Below are 26,645 nucleotides of genomic sequence, written 5' to 3' on the forward strand. Positions count from 1 at the left end.
TTGAGCGAACAAGAGCGCAGTATAGAACAGCAAGGCATTGTATGTCCGTGAAGTGTTTAGTAGTGCGAAAAATTAATTCTAGAGCCTTGGAGCTTTGGATGTTCATATTGTATACGCAGTCTCAAAGGCTTAAGCTTAAGTTGCATTAGGGTGACTATGAAAAAATGTTTTTTTGTTCTAATTTTTATATTTTAATTTCTACATCAAAATTGTCTTCGTACAGCTTTTAGAGCTTATGAAGAACAACATTTTGCGATGCAAAACTTGTCAATATCTCAATTCTACTCAAGGTTATTGATGGTTTTGCTGTAGAACTACGTCTTTCAGGAAGGGTTCCAAACCAAACCGCAATGTATCGAACTGGTTACAAAGCATACTTTACCATTCAATTGCTATATGTTTTTATGTTAAAATTACGTGTTTATCTCTCGCGGTAATCCACCATCGTATATGCTTCGCGCACACAAACTGCCACTTCGCTTCGTAGTCACGAATAGAGATGTTAGGTGATTTTTTTTCAAACATCTTCACACGAAAATAGTTCTTTACATGTGTTCGCAACCATTTTGATGGTCATTCCATGCCAATCTGATGTAGTGGTTCTCAGATTTTCGTGAAAAGTAGTAGTTTTATTCCTTTTCGCAAAATATTAGACACGATTTTTTTGACGTAGAACTACGTCTTTCATTAAGGGTGCCAAATCAGAAAATAGGTCACGTTTTTATGAAATAAAATTAACGTAACTATTTTTGCCGCGAACGGACTTTGGCGATCTACATACCAAACGAATCGGAAATTCCCTAAGATTTGTTTGAATTCATTATAATCCCATAGTGTGTATATAGTTTAAAATAATGAAAATTGGAAGCATTCCTATTTCCACGTACATTTGTTCTGTTCATTTGTGTGCTTTCCTGAACAGAGCTGTCAATAACGAGCAACTTATCGACGAGCAACGAAGGGGAAATCGTAAGATGTAAAGTCTCCGTGAACAAATAAAAAGAAGAAAAACGAAGGGGAATATTTGCCTAGAGTATAAACAGTGGATCTCGCCGAGGCAAACTTTCATTCTTCGTGAGGAAATCGACTGAATATCGTTGCTGGGCGAGCCGGACGGCTTCCTCAAGACAGTGAGGCTGGAGGGGTAATACTATGAATAAAGTGAAGTTTTCCGAGGGCCTTTTTGAAGGCAAGGAAGGAAGGCAAACTTTCTGTATTCAAAGCAATGAATATCGCTTGTTCTTCCTTGTTTTGCGTCATCACATGTCTTCGTTTCGGATTGAGCTGTGGACGCGACCAAATTACTCACTCACTGACGTCTCTGGCATCGCAATCATTGCCTCAAACTGACGCCATTGCATTAATGTTCTGAGCTACACAATTGTGTGGGAAATCATCAAGCTAGGCTATTGTCAGCTCATCAAGAAAATAAATGTTCTGGAATTTTGTCAGTGATTTGGTTTCGCATGACAGTAGGAAAACGCTCTCCACAAAGGATGACAGCTAAGCTAATCTAGATTTGCAATATAAACAGGCTTCTGTTGAGAAGACCGCAAAACGGAGATAGATGTTTGTATATTTAGTTGCTTCAAGCCATCGATATATGGAGATTTGTGTGCGTATATGCGTGCTTTACAACCCGTACGTAAAAATGGTGCATCTTCTCTACGCTGAAATCCCATTTGTATCTGGTCCCGTGTGCATTGGCCCTGTCACGATGCAACAATCGCTTAATTTTTGATGCTGTGATTCTTGGTGGTGCAAATTATGTAGCCGCAATGATAAATATAAAAAAGGAGGAGAGATAGCGGGAATGAAATATTTGTGCTAGGGTATTAGTAATGAATCCCTGCTGAGGCAAATATTCAGTCTTTATCCAAGCAGTTAACATTGTTTGTTTTCCGTCATCATAAGGGCTTCATTGGTGCCTTTAACATTGCACCAATGCATTAAACTGACGTTATGGCGAAGCAAACGGTAAGGTTGTGTGCCAAAATATTATTTGGGGAATACCAAGCATCTTGAATGTCGTACTGGAATGTTATAAGTTATTTGGGTTCGCGTGCCAGTCGCAAAACTGCCTTCAACTAGGATTGTATTTGCACTAATCTTGATCATAATGAAGCAATACTATATTTTTCGAGGTTATTGATATTAAAAAAAAAGAGTTTATTTCGCTTGTTTAGTCATCAAGAACGTAGATGTCGTTCTGGAATTTTGTATGTGAATAGGTTTCGTTTGCCGGTAGCAACATGTATATAATCGCCTGTAGCCGAATCTATGTCAATTGCGAAAAAGGCCACCGGAATAGCGTTTAAGGTAAATTTTCAATGCATGGACATGACATAAATTGCGACATACGATCAGCTAGGGTATTGTTCTGCGAGGGCAAGAATGAATCATCAATCAATTATCGTCAACTGATCCTACAATGAAAAAACCATTTCAGAGATTATTCTACTAAGCAGTTGTTTCTAAAATTTCACAGCATTATAGAATAATATCCGAAGTTATAAACAAGCGACTTATATAAAATAACAGCGTAGTTCTACGTCAACAATACGGTCGTATCTTGGACACAACCTCCTATTATTTTTTATTTTTTCATTGGGGTGCCCATTTTTATTTTATGGTGGTTCGAAAATCGATTTTTCCAATTTTATACAAAAATTATTTTTGAACTACTGGTCCATTACTTCAATAATTATGAATTTTTGAAAAAAGTCATTTTAGAAAAAAAAAGTGGGAAAAGTGCGTTTTCGGACCACCCTAGAACAGAAATGGTTACCCTAACGAAAAAATAAAAAAATACGGGTCTAATATTTTACGATAAAGAACAAATCTACCACTTTTCATGAAAATCTGAGAACCACTATATCGGTTTGACATGGACTGGCTGTATATAGATAAAAATGGAATTTGGTTACGTAACGATCACGGCTATCCCTCTCGCCTCCCCCGTATGTCACATTAAGTAACGCAACCTAGACCCTCTTCTCCACCCAACTCGCGTTACGCGTTAGTGCACGACGCCCTAAATGTATTTTACAATAATAATTTTATTTTCAAACTCTATAAAAATTGTAATTTCGTAAGACCCCATTTCGAAGCATTGTGGCATTCAAAATTGATTCCCCTACATCGTGATTTTGGCATAATTATCGAATTGTGTTGAGCGCATCGATTGTCGCACCGTTTGTTCGAACTAAAAAAAAAAACATGGTAGGGGAAGTGCGGGCAAGACAGACGCCTTAAGTAAAAGTTGATTTTTTTCGTGATTTTCACAAAAAATATATAGCTATCTCAACACAAATTGATAGTCTAGGACCATTTTTTGTAATAAAATTTGTGTTTGAGGCAGAAATTTTGAAAAATGAATGTGTCCGGCATCTTTGAAAAAAATAAGATTGAGTCGGGAAAGACAGACACCTGGGGAGGGAAAGATGGACACTAACTGAAAATTCAAGTTTATGTACTCGATTAGTTTTGGAGGCCTTCAAATAGGCCTTAAAAATTATCGTAGAATAAAGCTAGATTAGAATCACCAAGAAGGGCTAGGGTAAGAAGGGGGTAATTTTTCTCATTTGTTCACGTCTAAAATAGCTTCCGGCATTCGGAATGACAAATTTAAAATCGTTTCAAAGAACGCTCCGCTGATTCGTCCATGATATCTGGTTGCACTTGCAAACGTAGTGAGTGGATATCTGTTAAAAAAGAAGGAGATTTTCAAAACAAAATGTTTGTCTTTCCCTTCGGTGGAGCATCTGTCTCACCCGACTTGATTAGTATTTTTTTTCATCAATATTCCTGGAGTAAAAATTAGAAAACTTTTTCCGCTGATTCGATAAACTGGAAGAAAAGTGATGGTAAAACACTCACGTAACGAAAAATACTACAACAAATTACAATAGGAACCTTATTTTCTGTAGACGAAAATTTACATCCAGCCGATCTTTGTAGATCACTTTTTTGTTTTAATTTACAATTTTAACAGAAAACCAGCTAGGTGTACACAGTTAGTGTTATAGGTATTGAAATACTGTATTGCAAGTTTGTACATCATTAAAATTTAAAATAGAAATGTAATTTATCAATCAATACATAGGTGCCGAATTCCCCCTAATTAAATTTCGCCTAAATCAACACAAACTTAGTCCGAAAGTGCAATATTTGGTCGCCCACGAGCCACACATTGTAAACAAAGCGGCGGGCCTATCGCAACTGCAACCACCACTGGCTTTGGGTATGCAAGCATATTTACGTAAAAATGCTGAACTCAGGCAAAACTTCCGCCCGATATCAACGTCTCAGTTCTGGTCTCGATCACCGCCGTCAGTCAACGCGCCGCACAGGTCTACAGCGTGGTGGACTGCTCAAATCATAATGTGTGCACACGTAATCGCTTCGATATTGTTGTGATTGTTTTTTCCCCCCTAAATATTCGGTTGTTGCAATGACTGCAGATCGGCAAAGAATGCGTGCTATATTCACATTGCTCGAGTGATCCGGTGATCGATATCGTCCAGTGAACAGTAGTGTTGATTCTATAAAACAGTTGTGTGCGATATTCAGCTATGTAATGCAACGGAAAAATGTGCAATCGATTGGAGGAAGGTTGCTAAAAAAGTTGATCATTTGCAGTAGAAATAGTGATAATTGATATCCATTGTGTGGTTGCCATGGAGAAGGAAAAAATAGAGAAGATGAAGGTGAGCCGTAAACGATCGTCGGATTACAAGCGGGAGAACTTGCCGACACCACCTCCGGATCCGACCATAACGCTCCCGTCATCGCTTAGCGTGGAAAATGTACCTGAAGCAAGCGCAGATTCTAGTCTGGATAGTGACCCGTTCAAGCGACTCTTCAGTTACACCGACCGCGAGTCCCAGTTCTTAAAGCTGTTATGTGATAGTGATACCAGTTCTAGTCTAAACAAAATGCTTCACCCAAGTGCTGCAGCAAGCGTGGAGAGTCAAGCAGGGGTAAGCGATTGTACCGTTGTGGGACCTCCGCCACCATCGTTACAGTCGCCACTCTCGATAGAAGGCAGCGACATGGCGTTTGAATCGCCAAATGACTTTCTGATGCTGCTGAACCGTTCAGGCCCATCGGTTGCAGCCGCACTTTCCACCAAAGGAGCCCTCGATCAGCTTGATCGAATGCACGATCTCATCAAACAGCTGCTTTCACTGCAGGAGCAAAACATGCGAATGCACTGGCAGCTGAAGAATGTGGAAACACTGCGGAAGCTCAAGTTGATACAAAATTCGGTAAGTGTGAGATTGCGTTCAAATTGGCTTTTTTTTTATTCAAGATTATATGTTTGCATAGGTGTAGTGTAGTAAAGGATGAAGGAATACATATCAAGGTAGTGCTTAGGGTGACAATAAAGTATGATTAGTATTACATCTTCCCTTTTACGGAAATTTAGTAGTATTCAAATTCGTTTAGCTTAAACTGCTTTACAACTCGTCCGCTACGTGTGACCCGCTATTGATCTTCAAACGCATAGGGCCTGATCATGAGCGTCACTTCAAGGTGAACACGAAATGAAGTGCATATAACCGTGCATACAAATCATTTCGTTTTCACCGTGAAGTGACGTTCGTGATCAGGCCCATAGTGTTCACTAGACCAGTGATTAGATTTAGGTCGATCACGCTGATTGGTCCCGACGCTGCTCCGTGGTGTAACCTCGATTTCGCTTGGGCGATGATTCGCAGATGATTGCTGCTCCGCCGACCCTGGCCGGCTTTTGTTGATTGCGGTCTTGACCGGGCGTAGATGATGAGTGTTTCTTCGCAGCACACTACTCCCATCTGTTACTGTACACGATCTTTCTTCGTCGACACAATTGACCACTGTTGCTGGCCTCCACGTTTTGGTAGTGTGATCCTGAAGCAGCACTGGTTCGCCTTGCTGATATTTATTGGATTCCATCGCTCCTCTTTCGGCGAATTGCTTCTGTACTCTTCGCTCTTCTGCCGCGCTGCCAACCCGTTGGATCTTGGAAACATCGGACTGGAAGTTTGGTGATCGAAGCGCCATCCGTTGGCAACATTTTTGAAGTCCTCAGGAAAAAATTGCGGTCTGTTGTCAAATTCCAGCACCCGTGGTATATCGTGTAATGCGAACCAGTCCTTTAATGTCCGGTAGTTCTTTGAAGTCGAAGAAGCTCGAGTTACTATCCACCAAAAACATATACACTCTGTCCAACTTCTATAAGACCACCCTGATTATATTTCGTTGCAACACAAACAGTTAGAATTTCAAAAAGATACATTTATACATTGTTGAATGCGTAGAATAAAGTATATTTTACGTCAGTTCCGTTCAAAAGAGTTGTTTGTTTATTTATTGTGCTTGAAATAATTTCAGCTGTCCAGTTTCTATAAGACCACTTCAAAATTCATAAGTATTATCAATGAAAAATTCAAAACGATCGGCTGATTTACATGTCAATAATTGGCAACTTTGCCATTTCGGCTAATAACCTGCAAAATTCGTGTTGGAATACTATTTATCAAATGCTGCTGAACGAATTTCTCGATATTTTTCCATGTTTCCGAAATTGCGACCTTGAGCTCTTCAAACGTAGTGTACCGTTTTCCCTCGGTGTAGATTCTGCGTACAAGGATCCCCCTAAGATATTCAACAGGATTCAAGTATGGAGAGCGAGCCGGCCAGTCCAAAAAATTAAGTTTTTGGTTCTTAATCCATTGCTTAGTTTCCTTGCTGGTATGAATAGTAGCATTGTTTTACTGAAATGTGATTTTTGTGTGACGATATCAACGAAAAAAATGATAGGAAAGAGGATTCTAGAACATGTATGTAATTCTTGAATGATGTGGAAGCTATCTTGAGCTTTCTGATTGTACAGAATCCCACCCAGACCATGCACGAGCCTCCACCAAAAATCCCGGTTGAAAAATACTGTTCCTTCTTCCGTAAATCACGCCAGTACCCGTTGAAACAATCCTAATTGAACTTTTTTTCGTCATCGAAGATAACCTATACATTGAAGAACTTTTGGTTATGGTATATAGCAAAATGTATTCTTTTGGAAACATTCTTCGTCACAACATACCATGTCCCACTGTCGGTTCATGTGAGCTTTGGCGAAACTCAGACAACTTCCGATGTGAGATGGTGTAAGATGAGGAGCTTTAACCTTTTAAACCCTCTTTATGTGAAGATTTTTAACCAAAACTTGACGAATTGTCACCCGAGTAACATTTAAATTTAGATATTACTTTATTTGCATAAACGATTTTGAGGTATTCGAAGCTGTTCTAGCTATTTCCCGCTTATCCCGGTCAGGGAACTTCGATTTACGTGGAGCTCTCTCCTTCTTATCGTATCCTTGAGGATTCGTAGAATAATTGAGCACTACTTGATGGGATCGTCCAATACGACGAGCAAATTCTCTGATACCAACATTTTCTTGATGAAATGCAACGATTTGTCCTTCTTTTCTCTCCGTGAGCACTACACTTTTCCATACAAAACCTCTGGTTTACGCTCAACGCTTGCACACACACATATGAAAATCATGTAGTGTATGGTAGTCACCAATATCACCACACTAGAATATTAGTTGAAGCATTGTTTATTTACAATGGCACAGCGCAGCAAGATCTTAACCTGATATTATAGAAGTTGGACAGAGTGTAGCCTTCCCTTTTGAAGTGGAACAGATCGGTAGCAACTTTCTCAAAGGGCAAAGCCGGCATTTCTTTTGACACGATTGTATGTTTGATATTGTTTTGTTGGTGGTTTTGCCAAATTTTGCACGCTTCAACCATTTCCTGTATCTCCGACGTCATGTTTTTACTCTCTCTCTTCACACTACTTTGAAGTCCCGAATGTGCACTATGAATTGCTGACAACATCTTCCTTCGCGGCGATAGTGGTTCTAAAACTTGGTGAGTCTTGAAGACAATTCCCTCGTATAGTGCCAGCTCATCTCGAAAAGACCAAAACTTGCGCAACACTGGTTCCACCTGCTCGCGATCTTCTGGCCATCCAGACATAACCATCCGTTGCAATAGTTGCATCTCTTCGTCCTTGTTACCTTGATCTCGAGTTTCATGGGTACGATGTGTACATCAAGCTCCTCTTCAGACTCACCGGTTTGCGGATTCGGCACATCTCTGCTTAGTATATCTGGAATCGGTATATCTTTTCCTCTTACGTACACTACTCGAGAATTGTACTGCGTAACGTCCAATCTAATCCTGGCATAGTCGAGATTTCTATGCCAAATAATACGCCTTGAATGCACTCTGAGTGGCAAGCTCTAGAATACGCGTGACCTCAGTGCAAATCGGAGGAAATTTCCTTTGATGAAAAATTCTCCCGACCAGAACGGGAATCGAACCCGAACCTCCGGCATTTTAGGTGTGACGCTAACCAATCGGCCACGGAAGCACAGAGATATCATCTTACCTTGAATTCCTTGGAACGCATCATCTTGTTCGGCGTTCCACTCCCATACCACGTGCTTGACTAAGTGTCTGCTTGCAAACCTTGCACAGAGTCAGTCAAAAAACTAATCAAAAAGTGTTTTTTCACGGTTCATTTTCAACTCCACTTGGCGAATTCTTCTAATAACGCTGCTTGTAATTTTTGCGTTCTGCTATTGGGAGTAACGCTAAAATGATCCCGTTCTCGACGATGGATGAGATGCAAGAGAGCGTCATTGATTGATGGTCACGCTATTCGGTCCAGGCGAGTTCTGTATATAAATGTCATTGGCTATAGATGAATTCTGTAATCAAAAACCCTGAATCAAATAACCAGTGCTGTTTCCAGGACTCTTCATCCTTCTACTAAAAAAAGAAATTGGTGGGTTATATCTACGATATAACCGCAATGTTGACGTGGGACTATCTTAGCTTAGCAACCATTTGTTTGTATTGATTAAATTCTTGATTGAATGACACAATTTCTGAATTCAATATATTTACTTTGTGAGTAAAAATATTGAACAAATGCCATGTGTTCGCGCGCAACCGTACATAATTTTCGGATACTTAACGGAAAAACAGATTTGAATTTGAAACACAGAACATAACGCAAACAGATATATTTTATCGACGAACAATTACCGATGGTTTATTTCCTAGTCTGATTCTGGTCTATTGCTGCACACAATCAGCTGTTCTTTCTGCTAAACCGAAAGAGCGAACAAAGCAAGAATTTATTAACTCTTCTCTCCCGAGAGACATGATCGCTATGTGGGTTATTGCAGTGCTGTGTGGATCACGTTGGCTCGGGATGCTCAAAAAGTTTTGTCGGCGCAAACACCATGTAAGGTCAATTCATGCATGATAGATTATGTTTTTCGTTACAAGTAAATTCAATGACAGTCCTTTTACGTCTTTTACGTTTTACGCCTAGGACAAAATATGTGAACGGAAGAATTATCAAATGATCATTTTATTTTACGTTTCTCTCTGAGGTTTGCATCTCTCAAGTGTACATAGTTCTTGAACCACGAATTTGCTTGAAACTTGAAAGTTCATTCGCCTCTAGTGTCTGCACGATTTTCCAGGTTCCTGAGTTTAGAAGGCAAAAATATTCTAGTCTGCACAAAGGCAAGCGAGTACAAAAGTACTCGCAGTTTGCATTCATTTGCAAAGCCGATTTCCCCAGAAACCTTGGTTTTGAAGTCCGTTTTAGGCAAACACATTTCAGTCGGAACAAAAATACCCCCGAATTGCATGAATTTGCAATGCCAATTTTCTCACGCTCCATGGATTTGAAGCCTGTGTTAGGGAACACATTTCGGTGGGAACAAAAGTCCCCCTACTTTCATGTATTTACAATGCCGATTTCCCCAAGGCTGCTTGGTTTTGATGGCTGTGTTGGGGAAATCGTAAATCGGTCCAATAAAAAAAAGACAGTTATAGCGTTTAGATAACGCTTAACATTTTACAGTTATTCAATTGTTTATCTAGTGAAAAATAACATTTATTAATGGCATAGATGGGTAGAAATATTCCCTATCAATTGATGCAAACATCTTTCCGATCCAGTAAGAAATGTTCGAGTTATAAACATTCAGAATCTTTCATTTTTTCTTGCATGTTCTGTGTTAAGGTTTTCATTTTACCCCCCATATATTCCGGTTAGACGTAGTCCCACGTCAAAAACAATCAGGTTATTTCAAACAAAAAATAAAATACATCAATTTTCACAGAATTTATTTTATTGAGGAACAAAACTAGAAGGATGATCTAGAAGTCATTGCAGGTATCGCCAGAAGAGGTTTTATTTCTCAAGGACCTTGTAAGTGCTTGTACCTTGTAATCTGTTGATTTTTCTCGTTCGTTTTTTTTCTTCTTTTCTATTCTATTCCCTTGTGTTCCCGGTACTAACTATCCTGATTATTGATGTTGTTCAAGGTTTGTATTGGAATTTCGATCTTCATCGCTTCGTTCGATATTCAATATGAAAAAATGCGAACCAATCTGATATTCTCACTCTCGCACTTGTCACTAGTGAACGAAGAGCCGTAGTCATTCTCAAAATGGCACATGATTTTTTTTCTAGTGTTTCATTTGTTCTATTAGAGCCTTCGTAGACTGCAGACTATTTTTCGGCCGACTTAATTAGTATGAAGAGATGTGCATATGCGCACATTACACTGATTCAGTAGGGTCGGTTTGGCACTATCATGCCAACTCGCTCAAACTGTCTGCCGAAAAAAGTATTCAGTCTGCGGGGGCTCTTAGCGTCTGAATTCTTCATTTCGATTATTTTTCAAAATCGACTGAAGTAACAGTTAGCTATCAATAAAAAATTCGAGCACTACTTGACAGGAAAAAACAGTTTTGATATCCTGTCACACTCGTTACGGCGTCTTCTTACTTATAAAAGCTCTGGCGGTATTGTTTGCTGATAGCAGCACATTTCTGCACTGTGTCGACCATACAGGGCCACCACATTTTCTCTTTGAAGTTTCTCACCATTGCTACAACTTCTGGATGGCCTCTTTGACCAATGTGACCAATGTTTATCGCTCTTTGTCCCCGCTTAGTTGGAAGAACAACTCTATCGTTCCTCATCACTATATACCGTCAACTACTCCATGTTCCTTGTCGATAGCATGGTAACGACATAAATCAGGTGGTTAATCACGAATCTCCAAATATTTCCTGACTGATAACAATGGTTCATCAGCAGCTGTTACTTCTCTTATCTCCTTCAAGGTAAATAGAAGGTATTATGTATGCTCATTGAATGGGCTTATCTCAAAGGTATACGGCTGTAAGTAAAGTGTCCAATTCCAAGCCCTTGGACATGGCTCGATTTTTCGTATCTCTAACTAAGCTCAAACGTTCGATGCTACTCTTCCCACTCAATGCTACTCTAGGCTTGGAAATCAATTTAAACCTATTTTCTTACTATTTTTAGCCTTATCATTCATGACATTCGTCCAGATTTCAACTCGACCATTTTGTATTCGCATAGGATTCGCTTCCTCTCCCTTAGCGCTATGATTCCCATCGCTGTTTCTCTCTGCCCTACGACTCGCATTGGACTCGCTATTTATCTTTTAGCGATACGATTTTCGTTGCACTCGTTCTTTCTCTCAGCGCAACGATTTGCATTGGACTCGTTTCGTTTCTTGTTTCGCTCAGCGTTCAGTTTGCAACGCACTCATTTTTCTTTCGGCGCTAATTTTCCTTAGCTTTTATATACAGATGTCTCCGCACTCGCTTTCAGCTTTGGTGCTTCGAATTTCTTCCAGCCTCGTCCTGAATACAGCGCCTTAAACACAAGGCAACGGATTTCTCTGGACTCGCTTTATACTTCGGCGCTTCGGATTTCTCCGGCCTCGCTCTGAACATAGCACTACGGATTTCTCCAGACTCTCTTTTCATTTCGGCGTTTCGGATTTCTCCGGCCTCGCCCTAAACACATCGCTACGGATTCCTCCGGACTCGCTTTTTACTTCGGTGCTTCGGATTTTCTCGGCCTCGCCTTGCATACTGCGAATGCGAATTCTCCGGATTGTATTTCTATCCACATCTAAGATGCACGATCAATTCTTCCACTTTCATTGTACGCTCACATGATACGCATTGCATTTATTTCCGTGTCTAACTCCAATTAATGGATCACTTCGTTTTTTGCGCTACGATTTTCGCGCACGAATTCCTCAAATTAGAAAGAGAAAAAAAAACAGTTTTCTTTTCAATTTCAACAACTCATGATGATCCTACCTGCTGCGCCAAATTACTGCGTTCTTCTATTGGGAGTTTCGCTGAAATGATCCCGTTCTCGACGATGGTTGAGACGCAAGAAAGCGTCTCGTATATTCGCACACTTTCCGATACCGTTTGTTTACGTGGTGTGCTACACGCACTCATTGATGGTCACGCTATTCGCTCCACGGGAGATCTGTATAAAAATGTCATTGGCTATAGATGGATACTGTAATCAAACACCGAATCAAATAACCAGTGCCATTTCCAGGACTCTAATTTTATGCAGCTCCTCTGAATTTCTCGTGTGAACCAAAATGTCATCCATAAAGCATTCTACGTCTTCGATTCCCGCAACTGTTACTTGTATAATGCTTTGAAACACTTCTGGAGTCGATGCCACTCTAATCTGCCAGAAACACCTTTTACAATCCAAAATTGTGAACCGACGAGAATCTTTGAGACGCGCTGATATTTCCTCCGATAGTCGTGAGTAGATGGTTTTTTTTCAACAGATTCTGGTTAACTTGCGATGGGTCGATGTGGAATCGTAGCTTCCCATTTTTCCGAATAATCACCATGGCGGTTACAATTTTCGATATCACACCTATTTTTTCTAAACTAGAAAGCTCTCTCTTCAGATCCTCCTTTACACTGTGAAGTACATTTCTCGTCGGCCGGATCTCCCATTTTGGATTTTCAATCAGGTCAATGTCATAGATGTAATTTCGTGAACAACCCAAGTCTTCGTACAGATCATTATCATCAAATCCTACCGTGTTGACTCTGGCCATTAGTTTCAGCGCAATGCATGCTTTGCGGCCAAGGACTGGTATAACACTTTCTTCTACGATACGATTTCGAGTAACAAAAGCATTGAATGCCTTTCTTCTTTTTGCACTATTTTATTAAAATGATACCGTTCGGTTATGCACGACTTAGGCTTGAAATATCCTGTGAAATTTTCTACGATCACATTTACATTATCTCCTTGATCAGGACGCAGCCCGGAAGTATCCAAAACTCTGATGCAATCAGCACCAATCGCGCTCAACAGCGTTGCCGCTTGCACCACACTTGGGGTTTTCTCTGATTTCGTCGCTACAGAAAACCATTTGAAATGGCGGTACCAACATCCGCCATGATATCACAAAGCACGAGTGGTTTCGGTGGCTTCAGGGCAGCAGTCGCAGCAGCTCCTGCAGTCGCTTTTGTGTTCAATCACGAATCCTGCGCGTAGTGTTTTTATTTCGATAATCTTCTTAAAATTACGTTTTGACTTTTGAAATGTCTGTTCCGATCATCACTTTGACGTTTCTCAACGTTTTAAATGCCGATTTTCGCTTCTTATGGCGGGTTTACATTAGGGAGATCTATAGCTATAGATGGATTTATTCACGTAAAAATAGGTGTAAACGGGTGAGAATAAATATGATACACTTATTCGAGGTATATATAACTTGAATAAATTCAGCATATGTAAACGCTTGTGAGTTTCTCACTGGTGAGAAATCACTAAAGTTGGATGCAGTTCTACTTCAGGTGAATAAATTCACCGAAAATATGAATATATTCATTATAGAAGTTCACGCTAGTGTAAACGGTTGATGCGATTTCTATAAATCTCATCATTATTCTTCACATGAATATATCACTAGTCTAAACCCACCCTTACGCCATGTGAGATTGCGTTCAAAATGGCTTTTGTTTATTCAAAGTGATATGTTTACATAGGTTCAGTGTAGTAAAGGATAAAGGAATAAAGGGTGTGTCACATCAAATTGCATCACGGAAAAAACGCTGTAGAAATTCGCCCAGTAGACCGATCCTTTTGAAAATTTTAGACAGTAAAACCAAAACTATTAAACAACTTTTGGCATTTTCCATTTTTCATACTTCGAGCCCAAGCCCGTATGCTCGTACCTTCCTCTTTACCCCGTCCATAAGGTTCTGTACAACGTCAGGTTGTAGTTTTTTTTGAACAGAAATCCATTTTCTCTTGAAGTCCGCCTCCGATTTGACAACTTTTGGGTTCTTCCGGAGGGCCTGCTTCATAATCGCCCAATATTTCTCTATTGGGCGAAGCTCCGGCGCGTTGGGCGGGTTCATTTCCTTTGGCACGAAGGTGACCCCGTTGGCTTCGTACCACTCCAACACGTCCTTTGAATAGTGGCACGAAGCGAGATCCGGCCAGAAGATGGTCGGGCCCTCGTGCTGCTTCAATAGTGGTAGTAAGCGCTTCTGTAGGCACTCCTTAAGGTAAACCTGCCCGTTTACCGTGCCGGTCATCACGAAGGGGGCGCTCCGCTTTCCGCAAGAGCAGATCGCTTGCCACACCATGTACTTTTTGGCAAACTTGGATAGTTTCTGTATGCGAATCTCCTCCGGAACGCTGAATTTGTCCTCTGCGGAGAAGAACAACAGGTCCGGCAGCTGACGAAAGTCCGCTTTGACGTAGGTTTCGTCGTCCATTCCCAGGCAATGCGTCTTCGTCAGCATTTCGGTGTACAGCTTCCGGGTTCGCGTCTTCCCCACCATGTTTTGCCTTTCGTCGCGGTTAGGAGCCTTCTGAACCTTGTATGTACGCAGGCCCTCCCGCTGATTGGTCCGCTGGACGAATGAACTTGACAAATTCAGCTTATTGGCGACATCCCGGACCGAACTTCTCGGATCACGTCTAAACTGCTTAACTACGCGCTTGTGATCTTTTTCACTGACGGAGCATCCATTTTTGCCGTTGTTCACCTTCCGGTCGATGGTTAGGTTCTCGAAGTATCGTTTTAGTACTCTGCTGACCGTGGATTGGACGATTCCCAGCATCTTACCGATGTCCCGATGTGACAACTCCGGATTCTCGAAATGAGTGCACAGGATTAATTCACGACGCTCTTTTTCGTTCGACGACATTTTTCCAAATTTACGAAAAATTGACAGAGAAGCATGGCCAACGTGATCTATACACTCTTATCTGATTTTAAAGCGAAAGCTGAAGATATAATTCCTAAAAATTAAATTTCTACAGCGTTTTTTCCGTGATGCAATTTGATGTGACACACCCTTTATATAGGAAGGTAGTGCTTAGGGTGATAATGGAGTATGTTATTGGTATTACGTCACGTTCTGAAATCATAATTTTTGCTCGTTTAAAGATGAACAAAGATCCGGAGGCGTTTCTGATCGGCACACAGCAGCAAGATGAAAACTCGGAGAACGATTTGCTGGACAACGAGATTGAGCAAAACTTGGCCATGCTCGAAACAATACTAGCTGCTGGAAATACGGCCAGCAATAAACGGAGCAATTCAAAAAGGTGACAGAACCCGTGATATCCTCAAATTTCCTGAATTGTTCTTACAAATTTTGTATTTTACAGGGAGCGAAGCAAGTCGGTAGTCAACGAGGAAATCTCCAGCTTTCTGTACAGTGGGGGAAGCAAAGATAGTGGCCGGAATTACCCGCTGCGACGCCAAAGTGCTATCTCTGATTTCAAACCAAAGGTATCCAAGTGGACGAAGGTGAAGGCGGCCTTCAAGTGGGAGAAAACAAGTGCCCTGCCAGGAAACGACGGAAAGGCTACGGAAGCGATGATGATTCCGGTCAATAGCGACATTGCACGGTAAGTTTGGCTCCAACAAATCCACACAAGTTGCTGACAAGTGCAACGTTTACAGCTATTTGCGCGTCCCATCCGTGCCCTGTGTTGGCAGTTCCGGTGATTCAGTATTTAGTTCCTCGTCAGGCATCGTCGTCAGTGGAGGTTCGGCGCCGGGGACCCCCGGCGAAAACAGTTTGGCCAGCTCGGCAGAGGATCTCGCCGATATGGTCGACGAAAGCCGAGGCGGTGCTAGAAGTGAGTACATTTGCCTGGTATAATATTGTCAATGTGTTGTGTTTATAACCGAGAATGATTGCATGGAATGCATTCCCCCTGGGATCACATTGTGGGTGAGAAGCAGCAGAGTCGTGTCCGGGGATGTTTTTTCTTACCGTAAATCATATTTTCCGAGTATTTTCAATCGAGCACTCGTAAAAATGTTTATTGTTTCAGTGTCGCATCTGCGTTTTGTTGCGGCTACTAAAGCAGACGTTGGGATGCATGGCGTAATTATTTTCTTCCAATTTTTTTCACAGGGAAAAGCGAGTACAGGTCGGACTCGATTATATATAATAGCTATTTCATTTTTTTTCTATAATGTTTGACATTCATACATTAATGAAAAAAAATGTTTTCATGAGATTCGATTATGTATAGGATTTGAAAATAATTGTTGAAAAAAAAGGTCGGTTATATATAATCGAGTCCGACCTGTATCTGATTTCAGTGTGGGAATTACCAGCCTGAATCTAGTCGAAAATATCCATGTTTCCAACCTACAACAGTCTACCACTACCTAAAATAGAAATTATGCAATTGTTCGTTCATATTGTTTGACGAGTGCTCAATGTGCTCTAATTCGAAATAACGGTACGAACATTTTCGTGTGTTGTTTAATTCTGTCTTGATTCAGGAAGACGGCTTCCCATTAACGTCATCACATGTAGCGTTGCGCAACGTGCGGAATGTATTTCGTCGTGCAGGAGATTCCTTCGTTGCCATGCCTCTGACATACAGTGTCGGACGAAACATTAAGACCACTGCTCGAGCAAAAAAAAAAAAGAAAGTGACAAAACATTGAGAAAAAATCATTCCATCCAGTGCTTCAATCCATTTATTATAATTTGCTTGCATTTTTCGAATGAATTTATAACTTCTGTAGTTGAAACAATAGTCATTCATTAAAAATGCGTTTTAAGCATACTTAACAACAAAAATGACGCGATAAAAACTAAGATCGCTTTCAAAATTTATGGCAAAAAAGTCACAGGAGGGTTGTGTCCGAGACACGACCGCATAGTTGACGTAGGATTCCGTTAGGCTATGTGTTGATGCGAATTTAAATTGGACTAACAACAACTAATCTTATATGTAGAGCATATGGAAAATCACTTTCTAATATTTTATAATATTTCTTCACTTTTCCAATTTTCCGCATTGTATAAACTTTCTTTGGGTGAGAATGAACACAACAAAACAGACAGTTTAGAACAAACGACCCGTTCTCGAGCGGGAACACACCTTGGTTTTTATTTATGAAAATTGAAATAAATCGTTTCATGTATCAAGTTGTCGTGTGTGATTGTCCCTATATCCTTATACCCTCCTTTCCTTCCTTTGCGGGTAATTCGTCCCCTTGCTCTACACTTACACTTGTGCTAAATTTTTCACAATACACGATCGCTCATTGATATGAAATTTAACGAAGCAACCAACATTAAAGTTCCAAATTTAAATTTTATTTGCTAGAATTAATCGTATCACTCAACCTACTTGCAATACAAAAGTGCCCCCGACTTGCATATATTTGCAATGCCGATTTCCCCCAGGCAGCTTGGTTTTGATGTCTCTGTTAGGGAACACATTTCGGTGGGAGCAAATGCTCCCCCTACTTTTATGTATTTGCAATGCCGATTTCCCCTAGGCAGCTTGGTTTTGATGTCTCTGTTAGGGACCCGCCGCATGTGTCGTCAATTTCGACCAATCAGATGTTGGTATTTCCGTAAGGGTAGGGGTTGAGATTTTTCAATTGTTCGATAGTTAGTTTCATGACATATATTATTTTCTTCAATATGAAAAATTGTTATGGAGTGCCGAAATCAATTGAAGCAAAAATTTCATCAATCCATCATCGAATGACTGAGCAATAAGCGTTTGAAATTGGACAATTTTCACGATATACTCAATTTTCGATTCTCAATTTGTACCCCAATATGTTCCCGAAAGACGTAATCCTACGTCAAAAACAACAAAATTCATACTGTGGAAAGCTTCTAGGGTTAATACTTGGTCGTGTAGCTTTTGTAACGCATGACTTCACGCACCCGGTTCGGCATGGAATTCTCCAGCTTCTGGCATGTGGTGACCAGAATGGCGTACCAACAAGTTTGGATCCTATCTCACAGTTGCTGCCAATTCTTCGATTTCTTCGTGTACACCAACTTTTTTTCGATCTCCCATAGCTTCTCCATAGGGTTCAGATCCTTTGACTGCGCTGGCCACTCCATGACGTCGACTTTTTTTATCCTACAACCACTTTTTGACGGTCTTTGCATCTCCCACTCGGTTTTTAACAGCATAATATTCCAGGTTTTGGGCGTACAGGTACTAATCCATGATCTTATCCACCAATAAAAGGGGCCAACCCCGTACCAGGAGAAGCGCCCCCACACCATAATGTTCTCTCCTCCATGCTTGAATGTCTTCGTGGTATACTGTGGCATGTAAGCGCAGCCTATTGGGCGATGGACCCAATATTTTCCGTCCGAGTTGATGAGGTTTACCTTCGTCTCATCCGACCACAGTATATTTTGCCACTGCTTTTCCTTCTCCGGGCAGATCCAATCGAAGTGGTCTCTCAGCCGCGCCTTCAGATGCTTCGACGTCAGCATCGAGACCATCCGGGGGCTTTCACTGCCTAGACCCTGTTCCACGGGCCGCCGCTGAACATACAAGCTCAGTTCGTCCCAAATCTTTTTGAGGCCTTGAAGGGATCTTCCTTGGAGGCTCGTTTTATAGCAGAGTCATCCTTCGCGGTCGTTTTCCTTGAGCGTCCAGTCGTTTCGGCTTTTTTGCGGTCGTGGAGGGCATTAAACACGAAGGTTTTGGATCGTCCCAAATACTCAGCGGTTTGGCGTTGACTGCTGCCTGCCTTGGACATTTTGCGGATGACCATCCACTGCACCTAGAATCCGAGAATTAAAACCTTACATACTTCTTGTTCACATGATAAATACTTACCAGGATCCGAGAAACACAAAACACCACCGAGAAACAATCAATTTTCTTCAAAAATCGGTCGAAACAACACTCGGAACAGCCGAAACGAACAACTGGTCCTGAATTTTGCCGCACTGGGTTTCACCTTTTGACAGCTCTCAGTGCGTCTTTCTAAAACGGGTTGCTTTGATAGCGTTAAACTTGCGGGTTTCAAAGTTGGCAGGCTAGTATCAGTGCTCGCCACTAGATTTCGCATACATATACTATATTTGAATTGGCATTTAAAATTAATGCGAATTTTTTGCATTAGAGTGGTCTTTATGTTTTGTCCGACACTGTATGATGCACACCGGTACATGAGTAGATGATAAAATTGAACTCAAACGTTTATTGATGCAGAGTGTCTGCATTTGTCAGCTGGAAACATTTATATTAGAATTTAATTGATAAAAGCTGTGGAAAAAGAGTCCCCTGTGTATTGAGAATGTTAATGTGACAACATTTTTTTCCGTGTCACGAACCCTCGGTGTTTAACGAGATGTGCATTTTCCCGACCATCGAGCGCATATCATATGTTTAGTCTTCCTTTCCGCTAACAAATCCCTTTACCGAGTTTAGCTGGCCAGCGACTATTGATGACGCTAAATGCTGATGCGTGCTGAACTCGCTATTTTTAGCTGGCTAGCGAGGAGGCGGAGAAGCACATTCTATCATCGGTTGAGTGCAGTGGAAGAAGATGGTAGCGTCAAACATGGTCGATGGAAAGCCCTTGCATAATTGATGCCGAACATCCTCACACACATTCAAATCCGTCCGCGAATCGAAAAAGTTTCATCCAGAGGCGCGTAATGAGGAGATACGATGAAACACCTTGACAGGTAGTTTGTGGCTGTGGTGAAATTTGAAACCGCTTGTTATTTATGCCTACTTCGATTGATTGAGAGTTTGAAGTTGCCAAAAAAGTACTCATCATTCGGGAGGCGGGAAATAAAAAATACGCTGATGCACATTTCCGGGTTGTTCTGATTGACGGAAATTTAATCCGATCAACAGGTAGGATTGTACTATTATTCATTTAACATATTATTAGGTATTCGTATGATGTTAGATGAGTGGATGAAAATGCATCAACAATCCAGTTTCCATGTCCGACACCAATACAATATACATGCGGGGTTGTATTCGGAGATCGGGTTCTCGCGAAACTCCTCCCGTCGTAGTTGTACCTTAAACTTCTGCCGCACTCACTCGAACCGGGAACATCGGATCGGTGTGAAAATATATTATGACATAATCGCTTTATTTTTAAATCAACTTTTCGCTTCTTTGTATGAGGAGAGAGCGATCTCTCACTGTGGAACTCTACGGTTCTGTATCGTACACCGGCGTATGGTGGAATCCGTACAAATCATTGTAGCAAATTGGATGGGGAAACATGGAATTTGAATTTTTTAGACGTAGGACTACGTCTACGTTTATTTAGAATTTTCAAAGGCATATTACACAGAATCGTTTTTACGTTATATGTTATCAGATATACCATTAGACGGCAAATTTATCCAACATTTTTCTCGCCTGAGACATCAACGGTGGAAATAATAAAACAAGTGAGCAATTTAACAAATAAAAGGGGTAGGTTTTGCGAGCGGATGCGAAGATAAATCATGTATTATGCATTCTTTCTTCCAACTTCGTTCCCATGAATGTTGTATGTAACACAAAATTGCGTGCAATAATTCGTTCTATCTAACAAATTAGCAAGGTGTTAAAGTAATCAGATGCATGATTTCATGCATCACTCAAACTTCTTGCCAGATTTCATCAAAGCAACGAGGAAAGTGTCACTCATACATTGATCGTTCATTAATTAGGAGGAGGCAGCGATTATCATGCGAGAACTTATTGAGATCGGCATTACATCGCATCACAAAAAAGAAACGAAATGAAATATTAATATTCTTCATGACTCATATTCGTATTTCTCAATGACTCAATTCTTTTATGATAGATTGAAAAGTAGAACCAATACGACTTGATTGTGATAGTCTGCAAACGAACATTATTTCACCGAAAAAGTTACTTCTTCTAATGCCTTAGAATAAGATTAATAATAAGAATAACACAATAGAAAGAAAATACAATACCATAGCTATACATTAAAAATAAAGCAACTTCATGATTTCATTTGTATTTTACCTCAAAATATCACGAAATTGTAAGGGGTTTCAACTTGTTTTTTGTTTTTTTCCCATAAACTTCATATTCAATGTAATCAATAACGATATCATTTTTCTACCATTCCACCCTTTTATGTGTCACATTGATATTCATTAATCATTTTTAGTTAGACAGTTGAACTTCCTGCCAGAAACTTAATTTCTTTTTTCGTTCGTTACAAACCGTTTGACGGTTATGAGTACATATAACAAACGGCCCTTTTCAGGACTACTATTTGAAGTTTCAAAAAAGTTAAACTAACAGATTTCTGAAAAATGACAAGTGAACCAAGTGATCCGAACTACCACAGTCCTACGTCAAACTTCCGTCCGTGTCCCTAGGCTCAGACCCTTCTACTTTATTTTCCTCCAAAATCCACGTTCTTGCAGTGATTTTGTAGGACATTTAACTGTCATTACTCATGGAACTAACAATAACATGTATTTACAAAAAAAAAACTGTAAACAGTATAATATTACAACATTGATCATACGTGGTAAACCGGTACGTGGTAGTGATAATCGTAGTAGTGATCTCTTTTTTTCGTACCTGTGTTTGAACATGTGACATGTTTGTATTCGTAGTATGTTCCGATACATTGTTTGAACCACATGATGTTTTTTTTTTCATTCAATGTTCAAACACGGTGTACAGTTTTTCTTCCGTTTTAACCTCAAGCAGCGGCAGTGTGTATAGTAGAAGAAGTGAATTGGACATCCCACCATATGGAAAAATGGTTAAGTAAAGTTTGCGCAAATGAAATACACATATTTATCTGTTCTGAAGAAAACAAGCGTCAATTGATATCAGAGTTCTTCACAATTGATATCATTATTTAGTGCACGCGTCAATTTATACATTGAATTTATGTAACATCCGCTACTATTGGCTAAAACAAATGCAGTTTTCATACAGGGTACACTTTAAAAAACATTGCAATGCAATGCGAAAACCACTTATCCTCATCCTCATCGGAAAAAAAAAATTCCAACCCGAGCATCTATTTTCGATTTCTATTCATTCGTATCAATTTTTTTTCCATGAAATCCAATAAATCACTGTTTATCCTCCTGCCTATTCCCAACCATTTACCATTAGCATGACACTGGCATGTAACAAAGCATATTGTTTATAGCGAACATTCGAGAAGGATCCCGACCACTGCTGAAAATATTCACATTCACGACATTCAAATTCGGCGAATTTCTGTCTTCCTTGTATTGATAAGCTACTGCTCAAGCGAGAGTCGATAAATATGGAACAACACTATCAATGAACCCCAGTGGAATGAACATCAACATCAGCTTGCCATGAAGTTCATTTTTCATTTGCATCTTCTTTTTCGTCATGGTATTCGTAAGGTCGAAAATGAAGATCATTGCGTGTTAGTGAAAATCAAAGCATAAAATTCAGCGCCACCAATTGAGAGTGAAACCGATCAATGGTAAAGGATGGCAATTCATCACACAAAATTCTTGTTTTTGGCGACTTGGGCAATGGAATGTATAGAATAACTCTGGCCACGTTTTATGAATCTACTCACGATTGCCCGGAAATGACATACACCACCATTTATATGTGCAATGGGTAACACGTTTTCAATAAAAATTCACTGCAAGTGATGAAGATCAACTTAACGTTCGTGATAATCACCTGAAATTATTGACAGTCGAAATTCGTTCATGCTGTTTTCGATCAATATACCAGACAAAGTTCACGCGTCTCGACTCTTGTGTTATACTCATTATGCCAGATATGGAGTTGAGTTATAACAGAAGAGAATTCATCCGATACTGGGAAAAATATAATTCCTCCATTCGTGAATAAATTTTGATAATTTATGGCACTGATCCCGACCAAAGAATCAATCGCAATTATAGGCTAATCAGATGACTATGGGACCAATCATATCAATAGGGCACGAATAGAATGAGAGCAGCCAGTCGCTAATATACCATCAATCAGTGTAGACCAACCAGCTTTGGCTAGATTCATTCTTCGACAACATCGGGTAGCCAGTCTACTCAATACTACTACTCTGGAACTCTGCTCAGAAAATATCTCCCCCATGCTGGTATATCATTTGTATAATATACTAGCTGACCCGGCGAACTTCGTCCCACCAACAGTTGATAGTTTCATTCAAATAGTTTCGAACACTCAAGTCCTCACAGAAATTGTTTTTCTGTACGTTATCTATATTTATGGTATATAATTTATTTTTAGGCATATAAACCTGATGCAGACTAGGACGCATCAAACCTGATACTGACTGTTCAAATCCGTTGCTCCGTTCTTGAGCTCAATCGTGAGGAACGGACACTAAATCATTTTTATATATAGAGATATATGGATACTAGCTGACTCGGAAAACGTTGTTCTGCCATATAAATTTGTTCTAGTGAATGTATTGGTTGTTAAATAAAAAATAACTAATGCATTGTAAGTATGTTCGAATGGTTTTACGTTTTTGACCCATGCTTTGATTAAGATCAAATATATTTGTAGGGATGGGATCTATGACATACAAAGGAATGGAGCGCTATAGAGTATGATCGCCGACAACAATGAAAAAAACCATTCATTTTCTTACTTCATTGTTATTTATTTACTTTTCTGAAGTTCATTACTGTTCGGTCTCGTTTATTGGGGCTGATCTACCGGCCGATTTGGTAGCTCATTATTCCATCGTTGTCATTCAATCGAGGAAAATTCAAAACGGTAATTTGAAACATAGTCATATTGCTTCGCTTTTTCACGGACTTTCAAATGTATTTATTGATCTTCACCGAACTGCAGAACTTAACAATAATATGAGCATTAAATGTTTTGCTCTGCTAAGGCGAAAATGGTATTACACAACGATTTCCCATTATCAGTATTTGTTCGTTTATATATTTGATATCCGCCTACGCTTGTGGTCGTGTCGTTGGTGAAATCTTTAGGAAAATGCTTTGTACATATTCCATCTGCCATGCAAGGCAGTAATAGTTTCAGATTTCCTCATGGGTCATGTGTCATGTTTATAATAACAATATCTATCAGTCACTCATGTTCCGGAATTCGTATGGTTTGAAACTCGATCGGATTTCATGATTCGATCAAAATCGATTTTTGCTTTCTGAAATCCGCTCGCTTCAAATTTAAACATTCTATGCAAATGTGACAACCTCGCCTTAATGGAAAACAGTGTTCAATACAATTTATCCGTATTTGTAAAGCAATTTACTCTCTATGAATGAACACTTTTACTCGAGGTTATTTAAATACATAGAAGACATAGTCCTGACAAATTTCACTATCTATTTCGGTATTTTATCGATTAACCAGAAAAAAAGTGTGCGTGAGGTTATCCTCGCTTTTGTCTTTCAATCGAATACATAAAGCAACGTGTGGGACCGAATACTAGTAATGTTGTCATGAAGCTCATTAAAGACTTCATTTTTGTTTGAAAACACGTGCTATAATGTCATGACAATGAATTGTGTTTTAGCATGGCAATAGCCGGTGTCGGTGTTGCTCATGATAGCGTCTCCCAAGTGAATGTATTCTTCCTCACACCGCTTCCGTCGATTGTGTCGTAGCAATCACAATCGCTCGTCGCCTCTACCTTCGCGTACATAACGACCATGAATAGTTGGCTCAGCTCACGACATCATAGAACTATGTTTCCCTGACTGGGTCGAATCATCATACGGTACAAATAAAAATAAGTCGAGAACACTCTCTGGTTTGCTTCGTCTTCGTCTACATATTCATAAATAACAACTCGAAATGACGCATGACGCAAGTAATACTACGCTGAACGGGCGAACGTTAGGAATTATAGAACCATTGAAGAATATGCTGTAGAGCGTGGTATGAAGGGTGTGTTTCATTAACCCCAGATTATTGTTTTTTCTTCGAATCACAATTTCTCGCATCACTGTGCATTCGCCTGTCATGATTCCAGCAACGCATGCGCATTAAATCTACTCACGTACTCTCCAGCTGGTGTATTTATCAGGATCAGTGCTTTCACCATTCATTCAAATTTGAATGAACGAACCGTAAAACAGTTCAGTTGCTTTAAAGCTCTCACACTAACGTACCAAGCAACTGCTGTTCGCGCTGAAGATACCACAGGAGAAATAAAAGTGAGAACGATTGTGTCCATCCATATGTGCTGAAGAATTTGTGCTCATAACGCAAAAGAGTCGTGAGACTATTTGGAAGAGAGTCTAGCAAGTCTTTTTTATCCCCTGAACGTAGGCTGTAAGCAGTATATTTGGTTCAGTAGCATATGAGATTCACGTGCCAGTTTGCAGTTGAATCATTCAAATTCAGTGTGTGCTACTGAATTTGAATGCAAATAATTCCTCAAGCGTATTTCATTTGAGCCAGCTAGAATCTATATTTTAGAAATGCGCGCGATCCGTGTGTCGCACTTTTTGTATTAATATCGTCGACATTATTTTGAAGCAGATTCATAAGGTACTCCTTCATATGTTTTGAGTTTAAGTTTATATGAATATAATGTGATGATTGGGTGAGCGATGCAATGTTCGATAAATTATAAGATATTTTCATTCTCACTTGAATTACTGTATAATTATCTTTAATGATATTTCATAACTTAACGTTCATACGTTATATACTGGATTGATATGTAATATTACTCCTTCCACCAAGAAATTTACGGTAGACAACACTGTACATATTTGCTGTATTTCGCTGTACGAGGAATGTATTCACGTGAATAAAGCAAGCAGTAAACTTACCTCAAAACTTCGAATTCATTGCAATATCGTGTAATAGGAACGATATAATGTATTTTCTAACAAACTTGTCTATGTCTTTCTGTAACTTCGATTATGTTTTTAATAAAAACGCGCATCGATAATGACAAGTTTTATTAACAAATCGTTTAAAAATCAAATGTTTAGATTTATACTCTTGGAATTATTGCTTGAAATAACAATCAATTGTTTTGAAACTACTATGCGAAGCAGTATGTCGTTGTTGTTCTGGACATCGCGTATAGCAGTTTCTCTATAGTTTTCAACAGCGTTTCATACTTTCTTACAGTTTCGAAATTTGCTAATATACATACCGAACTTTTTACGAACTTTGAACTGTATATAATCGAATTCTGTATTTTATCGAGTCAAAAACATTGTTCTATTCGTTTTTTATGCATATATTTTCGTTTTTTTTAATATAAAAGACGGGTGGGTAATGTCGGGGACATAACCGGAGTGACGTAGGACTATACAAAGAGGACAGCTTTTGTTAAATATATATTTTAAGTATATTGTTTTATATTCTTCTCCTACGTGAATACCTACCTATCTACCTGAAAAATGGATTAGTTTACTGTTTTCTCTTTATGAATATGTTGATGGTTCTGAAAAGAACCT

General features: G+C 39.7%; 1 protein-coding gene across 6 annotated transcripts in view; it reads left to right on the top strand.

Moving 5' to 3' along the window:
* LOC129762023 (uncharacterized) overlaps positions 1-26,645 on the top strand; it is a 74,411-nt gene that overhangs the window by 17,900 nt on the left and 29,866 nt on the right. For 4 of the 6 annotated variants that reach the window (XM_055759978.1, XM_055759979.1, XM_055759980.1 and 1 more), the window contains exons 2-5: positions 4,464-5,270; positions 15,365-15,525; positions 15,589-15,831; positions 15,887-16,065. In XM_055759978.1, coding sequence (XP_055615953.1) covers positions 4,680-5,270; positions 15,365-15,525; positions 15,589-15,831; positions 15,887-16,065 — 1,174 coding nt within the window. In that variant the 5' untranslated portion in view covers positions 4,464-4,679. The remainder of the gene's footprint in view (positions 1-4,463; positions 5,271-15,364; positions 15,526-15,588; positions 15,832-15,886; positions 16,066-26,645) is intronic. The other 2 variants (XM_055759976.1, XM_055759977.1) reach the window with 1 other exon arrangement.

Source organism: Toxorhynchites rutilus, chromosome 1 (genome assembly GCF_029784135.1).
Source record: "Toxorhynchites rutilus septentrionalis strain SRP chromosome 1, ASM2978413v1, whole genome shotgun sequence".
NCBI lineage: Eukaryota > Metazoa > Arthropoda > Insecta > Diptera > Culicidae > Toxorhynchites > Toxorhynchites rutilus.